Here is an 11738-nt window from a genome sequence, read left to right as displayed (position 1 = left end):
TAAATGTCTAAACCAGACATCTTTTGGGAGATAATCAAGATAGTTGATTTTAAGTCCTTAATATGACACCCAATATGAAGTATTAAGGCTAGGACCCAACAAACTATTTTATAACTTAGAAGAGGGATGTCGTAATCCAAGCTATAAAATATTTGAAGGTAGGTGAATGGAGATTCACAAATTTCCACCAAGATAAACGAAATGTATTATTAGGTTTTAATTGGATTTGAAACTCCTAGATCTTTGAGATTCATTGAACTGTTCAATGGCATGTTTCAATCTCGAGTGTGCCCTTCAGGTTTTGTGACTGGGATGCCGAGGATCACAAAACAAGGTGTGAAGTAACCATACAAATTACTTGGTACCCTTAAGTGTTTACCCCTCAATCGATGTGCCGGTTAACCACACACGCTCCATCGATACTATGATAAACATTAAGTTACCCTTTGCCTACCTTGTTAAATATGAGTTAGTGTGCCAGTTAACCGCACACGCTCCACTAACCGACTTAAACAAAGTGCAAAGTGTAATTTCATGGATTAGCACCTTATTCACATTTTCCTAAGTAACTAAGATTGGGTATTTATAAAAGGTTTAGTTACTTAGTATTTATCATTAATACTTTTAATGAAGGGAGAATTATAGTCCTTGTCCTACCCGTTCGGCTAACGACCCTCCACCGGTCAAGGAAGCGGTGGGTGAGAGTGGACACCCATTAAACTGCCATTTTATAGGCAGTAACCTTATACCCCCTTATAGACCAGCTTCGTGAATGAGGCCTACTAACAGTAAGACTGACTTTACTCTTATACATATATATAAATATTATTAACTTATAATATTATAAAGTATAAGGGTTGAATTTTAACTTTTAAAATTCTAAGGTCTAGTTTGGAATTAAAGTATACATGGGGGGTAACTTTACAAATTCCAAAACTTGAGGACAAGTTTTGAAACCTTTCAAAACTCTTGGTTTTTTCATAACTTATGAGTTTAATTAAGGTTTAATGGAAAAAAAAAATTCAAGTTCCATAACTTGAGGACAAGTTATGGAAGACATTAAATCATTTAATGATGACATTAAAAATAGAGACTCTTCTATTTTCATAACCTATGAGACTTAATGACACTTTAAAAAGAAAAACTCTTCACTTTCCATAACTTGAGGACAAGTTATGGAGTTCATAAAAACCATTAAGATCAAATATTCCAATTAACACAATAATCAAATAATTTTTCTATGATCTAGATTAAACTCATAAGTAAAGATAATTCACATCAACAATTTTCAAGAAATTAGATAGTCATATAAACTAATACAAATCTTGAAACTTTGACAATTATCCTTTGAAGACTCTTGGACTTCATAACCTAAAGAGTTAATAAATTAGACATTTCACATCCATAACTTATGGAAGTTTCAAAACTCTTAAGATTATAACTTTAAAAAAAACTTTTGAGTTCCAAAATTTTATGACAAAATTTGTAACTCCTTAAAACCACTTAGATCAAACTTTTAAAACAAATAAAATAATCATATCATTCTATCTTTTAATAAATTGACCTAATTCAACTCTTATAGTACAGTGATTCAAATTTTACAAATAATTAGTTTTTCATAAAATCAAGTAATTATCATAAAATTTGACAAACTTCATGTTTTTTTTTTCTTTTTTTCCATCAACTTGAAAAAAATACATTTACATCAAATATAGTAGAAAACAACCTGGCTCTGATACCACTGTTGGGTTTTGGTATAATACAACATCTTATGGTGCACATACAACCCTAAATACCTTGGATCTATGTTTTCACTAATCATACATGCAAATGGTTTCCAAGGCATTAAACCTATAACTAGCATGAATTTGACATAAACCATATAATATACTAGTTAGGGAAACATACCTTTTATGTGGCTTGAAGTCTTGATGTATTTGGCCTTAAGAGCTTAGCACTAATAGTATGAAATGCCTCAAATGGAATCACAACACACCTAGGACAAAGGTGGCTCTTGAGAGAGAACTCCATGCACCAAAACACCTCCATATTTCTCTAAGAAAAGAAGTGGTGATTTTGGCTATGGAGTAACCTATTTATATGTAGGATTCCAAGGGTCATGGGTATAACTCATAATCCATACCCGTGGGTTTTATGATCCATGGTTCATGTGGCCCAACTCTTTATGTATCCATACATAAACTTGGTCCAACATGGGTCATAAGCCCAACACATATAAATATAACTAACTATCATAATTAGTCCCCATAGATTTAATTAGTCTCTTTTGATCACTAAATTAATTCCAAATTAATTCTTGATCGATACTAATTAAAACATATGATTTCATATTAATATATTATAACTTATAATATATTAATAAACCATAAATAACCTTCTCTCAAAAGTCCATCCTAACAAATTGTCCTGATGATATGCAACCCAAATGGACCATGCTACTCTCGGGTCAAGTACATACCAATAATAGTTATGGGCTTAGATATCTAATCCAACACAACGTTCTTTTGTGCTATCTTTCAAACTATAAGGTGAGTGCCTTCACTGTACTTGTGGTCGAAGGCACCAATGCTGGCCTAGTAGATTGTGTATCCTTGTTTAGGATGTTTATATTGTGTAGTGATATGTTAAGATCTGCATGATTATCTGTTTGTTGTTATATGTATTATTTGTTGCATATATCGACATAGTACGGTTGGGTTGCGGCAATACTACTCTGTGCGGAGGCCAACAAACCTAGGAGCAATCTAGACATTAGTTGTAGACCCAAAAGTCAAGCCAGAATCATGCTATCGGCTCGGGTTAATCCAGCCCGATGGCTGTGGACCCGAGGGAATTCTATTCCGATTACTGATTGGAACCGTTGCACATTGACATTCCAGTCCGATGACTGATTGGGTCGGGGGTAATCCTTCCCGATGGTTATGGACCCGAGGGTATTCTAGTCTGATGACTGATTGGGCTGGTGGTAATCCAACCCAGTGGTTGTGGAGTTGAGGGTATTCCAGTCCGATGACTGATTGGACCCAGCGTGTATGATTGTATATGTTATGTTATGTGGTGGTATTTTGGGGGAGATTACTAAGTGTAACACCTGGTTCTTGGTACGTATTTCAATTAAAGTAAACTAATGTTTTGCTCTGGGACTCGGTGAGTTGGAGGCTCAACTCGTCGAGTAGACACGACATTTTTTTGGGGATTTAAGTGACCTAGTCGACGAGTCGGGGGACCGAATCGACGAGTAGGAGCTGTCTGGATGAAACCCTAATATTTAGGATTTGCACCCTATTGAAACAACTTAACTCGTCCCAAACCATCCTCCATCGTCCCTCTCAGTTCTTGAAGACCCTAACTCGAAACCATAGCTATTTTTTAGTGTTCTTGAGCCTTGTGGTGCCATTTTTGTATATTTAAAGCTTGAGGAAGAGAAGGAAGCTTGGAAGATAAAGAGAAGGCTATTAAATCTAGAGGTTTTGCTTCATTTCCACCTCATTCAAGGTAAAAATCTCCAACCTTGACTTCCCATTTGAAAGATCTTCCTTAGGGCTTAAATCTTGCCATTTTGGGCATTTTAGAGTCATATTCGAGATTGGATGTACACATTTGAGTTGCACTTCAGATCTGGAACCATTGAGGGTTCCCATGGCATAAAGGTGCCAACTTTATGGCCATGGGAAGCCCATGTACCACATAAGCCCCATTTTATAGTTTTTTGAGTCAAAAATCCCATGCATAGACATCAAGTTCGTAGCTTTACGTATAAAATTGACCCTAGGAGGCCATATCTATGATTTGGATGCATTAAGACCCGTTTTAATCGACTACATAGTTTTGGACAAAGAGGGACTCAACGAGTCATTCATGGGACTCGGCTAGTCGGGTCGTGTTCCCCATCAAATCCTTTCTGTTGAGGGACCAAACGCTAAGATAGAGGAAACCCAGTTGTCTAGGCTCATTAGGGACCTAGAAATCATGGAACTCAGCGAGTGGATAAGAAGACTTGGCGAGTTCAAGGCAATGTCCTAACCCATGAAGATGGACTCAACGAGTTCAAGGAGAACTCGGCAAGTCATAGACTAGACACATTCATCTGGATGAAGATGAAATCGACGAGTTCAAGGATGAACTTGACGAGTCGGTTGAAGAAGGTCCGGATGTTTTGGTTAAAGGAGAACTCGCCAAGCTCTTTCTAGACTCGGCGAGTGTAATCGCTGTTTTAGCATATCATGGAAGTAAGGACCCGGAGAGTTAGGGGTCCAACTCGGCGACGAGTCAACTAAAGGTTGACTTTGACCAAGTTGACTTTGACTAGGGTTGACCTTGACTTTGACTCGGACTTGAGTTGACCCTTGTAAGGGTTATGAGTATGAATGGATAACTTAGAAAAGTTGTCGTGTAGGAATTTAGGAGTCGAGGAGAGTTGGTTTCCATATTGCGTACAGATCAGACACTACACGACATCGAGGTGAGTTACCTTCCAGTTGAGGTGGGTCTACGACCACAATGCCAGCCCACCAGCAGGAGTTGTCTTTAGATGATTGTCTTTGTGATAATTGTCTAGTTTGCTATTACCTGATGTGCTTTATGTGATAGCATGATATGTTATATGTGATAGTGGTAGTAGGAAGGGAATAATCCCCCGATTCGGTCGTTAGGTCCGAAGGGTAGGTCAGACACTCCAGATGCGTCTGACAACATGATTATGATATGTTATTATGTGATAGTGGTAGGGGTGAAATAGTCCCTATAGCCGGGTGATATAGACAGGAGGGTAGGTCGGCACCCCAGAATGGCCTGACATGGGTAGGTCAGCACCCTAGAACGGCTTGAGATGGGTAGGTCAACACCCCAGAATGGCTTGACATGGGTAGGTTGGGCACCCCAAAATTTCCCGGCAATATGTATGTTGTACGGTGTATGGTATGATGGGGGAACTCACTAAGCTTTGTGATTACAGTTTTTAGTTTTGGTTTCAGGTACCTCTTTATCCAAGGAGAAGGAGCCGGCATGTTAGCAGCGCATGACACACACACACACACGATTTCCGCATTGGGAACCCTAGGATTGTACTCTGACATTTTACTATTTGATATTAGGGTTTTCGAGACTTATGATATGTTACTTGATGTTTGAATGAATTTTAATGATGTTTTTCTACGAACTATTTCTAAAGTAATATAATTAAACAAAAAATTTTGGGTCTCAATTTTGGGATGTTACACTAAGCTTTGACTTACATTTTTAGTTTTATGTTTAAGGTATTTCAGATAATCGGGGCAAGGCAAAAGCTTGATCGTGCACATCCTCCGGTTTTATGAGATATTATTTTGGGATACTCTGATTTATGATTTTGACTTTTGTAAAATAAGTTTGTAAACATTTATGATTTGTGGTTTTGTTTTGAAAAATGAAAATTTTACCTTAATTTACGGGATGTTAGACATCACACATAGAACCACTAGAATTCTAGCAACAACAGAAAAAATTGATTCCAAAACTTTGAGCAATTCTTGAACATGATTAACAACACATTTGAGAGTATTCATAACAAAATTTTGAGAACCATTAACCATAAAAAATACACTCAATGTGGTTGGTGTTTGATCACATATAAACACTAGGATTAAGTGGAGAAAGAAACATGATCCAAGGTACCAATTAGAAACCAATTCACTCATGTTTTCCACTAAATTCTCAAGTAAATGAGATATAAACATGAGAGGAAGAAGACATGAAGAACCTTACCAAATCTAAAATCAAGTTCACAACTCCAATACACCGTTAAGGGTCGACAATGGCAACCCTTTCTTTCCTTATCTCTTCTCTGTTCATTCCCCACTTCTCCACCCAAACTCATCGTTCTTTTTTTGTTACTTCTTTCAAGCAACGCACACAAGAGGAACAACCAAGGGATCGATGGGCCAGCCTCTTAATCAAACCTGATAAGAAAAAATGGGCGCGCATATAAATCGATAAAATATCTTTTTAGGTTATAGCCGAATTTCACTCTTTAGTCCCTCAAGTTTCGACTTTAAACCCCTTCCAACCTAACCCTAGATTACTTGACAATTTAAGCTTCTTTTTATGACACTTTATCCCCTCAATACCATTTACTCCAATTAAATGAATTATATATAGTTTAATTGTAACGAACCAATTTTTCAAAAGAAAATTTTCATTTTTAAATAGTCAAAACACTTTTCCATAAACCATGAAATCTAAATACAATTGTTTTCAAATTCATATCTATAGCAATATTATTTCCAAACATCAGAATATCCCATAAAATGCCTGAGAGAGTGCACGCCACGCCATCAAGCCTTGCCCTTGCCCTTGAGCTCAGATGTACCTGAAACTAATCCACAAACTGTAAGCTAATGCTTAGTGTGTCCCCCAGAGCATACCCCATACACAATCCACATAACACATATCATATTATCTATAAAAGCTATCTCTACCACATAAGCCATGCATACTAACATATAAGGATGTCGTGGGATCCTCCCAAGGTCTTATACCTTCATGCCATGGGCTCCCCCCATTGTCTCTACCTAGGAATGCCACAGGCTCCCCCATATGGTCTTATATCCAACTGCCATGGGCTCCCCCGAGGTCTTCCATGTAGTAACATACATAATCATCTAGCATAACATATAACACATAAATATCTATCATACTACATAACTCATACATAAAAATATAAGGATGTCGTGGGCTCCCCCACAGTATTATACCATCATGACATGGGCTCCCCCCATTGTCTTTACCTAGGAATGCTACGGGCTCCCCCACATGATCTTATATCTAACTGCCACGGGCTCCCCCTGGGGTCTTCCATGCAAATATCACATAACCACTAGCATACCACTTAGCATAAGGCTAACTATAATACCACATATCTCTGCTACAGCTAGTGTACCACATATCATAAAAATGGGTCGGCCTTGGTGCCTTAGGCCCATTGGTATGGTGAGAAGACTCACCTCTCGAATGCTGAACTGATAAGTTAAGATCAGATATATCCCACACACTGCTCCTCCTTAACTTCCTATATTCATCATATGATTAACTTGTCACAATACCATAATTACCATCAAAGTCAACCCTGGTCAAAGTCACGATCAACAGTCAAGGTCAACAGTCCATGTTGACCTCAACTCGTCGAGTGCATCCAGCAACTCGCCGAGTGCCTGAGTAACTCATCAACTCATCGAGTTACCTATGTAACTCGCCGATTTCCTCTATGTCTAGAAGACCGAAAACTCATGAAGAGCGAAAACCCTAATCCTTCACAAAACTCCTTCCGGATCTCTAGAACGGGTAAATCCTTCCCGACTCGTCGAGTTGGCTAAGGAACTCGACGAGTTCCTTCAGTATTTTTGTGTTTAGTCCTTTCCAGTAGGTTTTAAGGTTCCAAACTTCAAATCCGACCTCTCTTAGCGCAGATACCACGTAAAGTTGCAAACTTTACATGCATGCATGACCTCATAAGGCTAAAACATCAAAACCAAGCTTCCTACAAGGTTCTTGTCCATGAAAAGGGGCTAAGCTGCATAAAGTGAGCAACTTTATGTCATTTGGGACCTAGAGAGGTCCAGATCTGGAACCATATCCTTGTGATAAGTCCAGATCCAGGTTTGACTCCATTTTGCTTCAAAAGTGGCCATTTACTTCCAAGAAAAGGGATCTATTCAACTAGAGATCAAGGTGACGACTTTATACCTCAATATGATGGCCAATATATAGTAGATGTGGGATCTACTATCTCTCTCCTTGTTCCTTCCTCTTCAAGCTCTAAAATCCTTCACAAAGGCACAAGTTTCACTCTCTAAGGCTCACACACACTCAAGGAAGCTCAACTATGCGGCTAGGGTTTCTTTTTGGGTTGCAAGGACGATAAGGGAGGCTACAAATGAGCCATAAGTCCTTTAAATAGGGTCGGAATCCCACGTTCTTCTTAATGACTCTACCCGACGAGTTGGAGAACCCCAACTCGCCGAGTCGATGCACAAAACCTTAAAAATTAGATAAATTAAATAATACCTGGAACATGTGTTACACTAAAAATTCCATAAATCAATTTAATTGGGTTATATCCTTCTTATTTATTGATTAATTCTTCTAGATACTATTTTTATTTAATTTATTCCATTTTAACATAATAAAACTAAAATCATTTGCATAAATATTGTAACGAAAAGATAGCGTCGTTAATGAAAGGATTTTCGAGTCATTACATATCCGGTTTGAAAAACTTGAATTAATAGGTTATAGAAATCGCGAATACTCATTGGATATCAAAAGATAATACTAGCGGTTAGGTGACATTTATCTCACTAGCTTATACAAATGACTTACAAGTGTTTTTCAAAGTGGACTGTATAAATTTGAGTTTCAATAAAGGGTCTTTTATGTTTTTATAATTATCGTTGAAAAAAACATATGAAATAATGATTATTGCATGCATCCCATACATAATGATATATTTTTTTTTAAAATCACATTTTAGCAATGTTGTTATATAAAATTCAATTTTATATAATTGTTGCTTGCAAATTTTAAAATTAAAATATAGTATTAAGTTTTGATGTTTGAGTGCAAAAGAACATTTATTTATCTTTTAGTAAAAACTTCATTTTATAATATAAGGTTTAGAGTTCGATAAATCTCTAAATTCTTAATTTAGAACTTACAAAATTATAATCGTCTAAAATTTATCTTTAGCTAAATTTGTTTTATTAACAGTTTGTACATATCAATCTTTTTATAACAATGTTTTAAAAGTCTGTGACTAACAATATTTTTTATAAGATTTTTTTGATGAATATTATAAGTGTTTTATTAGAATAATGATTTTCTAAATTTATTTAAACATTTTTATATTAAAAATTTCAAAATAAAAAATTAGTATTTTTTTTCATTTCTTTTTCACCTACATTTTATTATTTCTTGACCACCCTGAACATTTTGACTATAAATCGGCAGGCATTATCTCTTCCTTAATTCCCTTAAAGGCTGCGCGTTCTAGCCACGCGCCGCCAGCCAGTTCATTAATCCCTCATGCCTCCACCATTCAGACCGTAAACAGGCACACACTATAATCAGCACAGACGCGTATTTGAGCGGATTGGTTTGTAAAAGTTAAATTTCCCTTCAAACAATTTCATAATGGAAAACAGCAAGTTGATAGCTACGGTGGCGAGCATATGGATTCAGTGCACCTGCGGCCCTTCCTATGCCTTCGGAATATACTCGGCCGTCCTAAAATCAAGTCAAGGATACGATCAATCCACTCTAGATACCGTCTCCGTGTTCAAAGACATTGGCACTAGTATTGGAGTTTTAGCCGGTATTCTCTACCAATCTGTCGCCGATAACAAAAGTGGCTCACGTCCGTCGTCTTGTTTCGGATTAGGTCTGCGGGTGGTATACATGGCCGGAGCATTTCAGTTCTTTGCCGGTTACTTTTTAATGTGGTTGTCCGTGACTGGAATCCTTGAGAAGCCTCCGGTCCCACTCATGTGTTTCTTCATGTTCATGGCGGCACATGCACAGACTTTCTTCGACACTGCCAACATCGTCGTCGCCGTTCAGAACTTCCCCGGATACAGCGGAACCAGCGTTGGCATTATGAAGGTACTAAGTTGGAGACTTTGATCTTACATTTCATTTAAGGTAACGGGTGAAGTTTTGTTTGTCATACTAGTTTTCTTGAAACAAACAAAAAAGTCTAGAGATTTGAATCAAACTTGATAATTTTAATAAAACAAATTATTTGCAGGGATTTCTAGGTCTAAGCGGAGCGATATTAATTCAATTCTATCACACGTTTTTCGATGGCAACCCCAGCACCTTCTTGCTGATGCTCGCAGTGTTTCCAGCGTCGCTGTCACTCTTGCTCATGTCTTTGGTTCACGTAAACCCCTCGAACACGACCAATGACAAGAACCATTTAAATGGCTTCTCGATTGTGGCACTCGCCGTTGCTGCATATCTAATGATCGCAATCATCTTTGAAAACATGTTTGCATTCCCATCATGGGCTCACATCCTAACAACCATTGGTCTTCTGATTCTGGTGTCTTCACCTCTTAAAATCGCACTCACAGCTCAAAGAAACGAACAACCACCACCATCCTCCACCATGGATCCGTTGATTGTAGCTTCAGAGGCTGACGAGGTAGCACTTGTTGAAATGAATGCACTACAAGCAGTTTCCACCATCAACTTCTGGCTGCTTTTTGTTATCATGTTGTTTGGGGTTGGGTCAGGGTTGGCGACGATCAACAACATAAGTCAGATAGGCCAGTCTTTAAAGTACACAACAGTTGAGATCAACGCCATGGTTTCTTTATGGAGCATATGGAACTTTATTGGGAGGTTTGGTGGTGGTTTTGTGTCTGATTTGTTTTTACACAAATACGGCTTGGGGAGGCCGTTGTTTATCTCTCTTACACAAGCAGGAATGGTAGCAGGTCATTTGATCATTGGCTCATGTGGGAATTTGTTGATTGGTTCAGTGATCGTGAGTATTTGCCATGGATCACTATGGTCGTTGATGCCTACAATCACTTCTGAAATCTTTGGGGTGAAGCATATGGGGACGATTATCAATACAATTGGTGTAGCTAATCCTATTGGTTCGTATATACTTTCTGTGGGAGTGATTGGTAGCATTTACGACAAGGAAGCAGAAGCAGGAGGGGGTTCTTGTTATGGGATTCATTGCTTTATGATTTCGTATTTTTTGTTTGCTGGGGGTTGTGTTTTAGGGATTCTTGTTTCGTTGGTGTTATTTTTTCGAACAAAGGGTTTTTATGCGTTGATTTTTCAAAGACGATTGAAGGAACTTCAAGTGTAGCTTCCCCAGTCAGTTGGCTCTGGGGTGGTATGCTTGCATACGTAGTCAAGGACTCGCGGGCAGATCGGTGTAGCGTATTTTTTTTTTTTTTTTTTTTTTTTTGTATGATCGAATAAATAGTCAACGTCTTAGCTGCTTCGGTTTGGGACTGTGTAGGGTTTTATGCATTCGTGTTTCGTGCTGTATATTTTTCATTTTTCATATGTAGAATAGAATTTTATTTTAAATTATTCTGGTCACGATATTGTATTTTCAAATTACTTTTATGAAGGTATTATACTTTACAAAGTAGTCCGATTATAGTAATTGAGTTATCTGCTGATTAAATTATGATAAAAATGACAAATTAACAGATTTTTATGTCACTAAAAAAACCCCCAACGGTGGTGGCTTGAAAATCCTTGTTCCTGGTGGGATAAAACGCCAGCAAACATTAGCAAACCATCAACATCGAACTTCTCTTCATGATCATGGACAATTCTGATGACAACATACAAGGATAACGAGTGGAAGTTTGTGAACAAAAAAAAAATTAGAGAATCGAGTAACCCTAATCAGAGAAGCAGGGAGAGGGTGTCAGCTTCTTGTTATCTCGCAAACTTCCCCAATGATATATATGAGAAGGGAATTTGGAAACTTTTTGAATCTTATGGAAGAATTGTAGATGTTTATGTGGCTCGCAAGCTATATATCAAAGTTTGGATGGAAATTTGCTTTTGCGCGGTTTTTGAGCATGCAAGACGACAATGCAGATCATTGTCGACCATCTGGGTGGGGTACTACCACCTCTTCGTCTCAATCGCAGGATTTACCAGGAATAACAGATCGACCAATTCTAATCAGGGGCAGTAAATTCAGC

The 11738-nt window shown here is 37.8% G+C and overlaps 1 protein-coding gene across 1 annotated transcript; it reads left to right on the top strand.

The window, feature by feature from the left end:
• Positions 1-8944: 8944 nt before the first annotated feature.
• On the top strand, positions 8945-11459 carry LOC111882156 (protein NUCLEAR FUSION DEFECTIVE 4). The gene is made up of 2 exons (XM_023878516.3): positions 8945-9654; positions 9800-11459. The coding sequence occupies exons 1-2, from the start codon at positions 9187-9189 to the stop codon at positions 10877-10879; spliced, it is 1548 nt and encodes a 515-aa protein (XP_023734284.1). The 5' UTR covers positions 8945-9186; the 3' UTR covers positions 10880-11459.
• Positions 11460-11738: the final 279 nt, after the last annotated feature.

The sequence above is a fragment of the Lactuca sativa genome, chromosome 4 (assembly GCF_002870075.4).
Source record: "Lactuca sativa cultivar Salinas chromosome 4, Lsat_Salinas_v11, whole genome shotgun sequence".
Lineage (NCBI taxonomy): Eukaryota > Viridiplantae > Streptophyta > Magnoliopsida > Asterales > Asteraceae > Lactuca > Lactuca sativa.
Note: the sequence above shows the minus strand (reverse complement) of the source record. Positions and strands in the feature narration are given on the sequence as shown.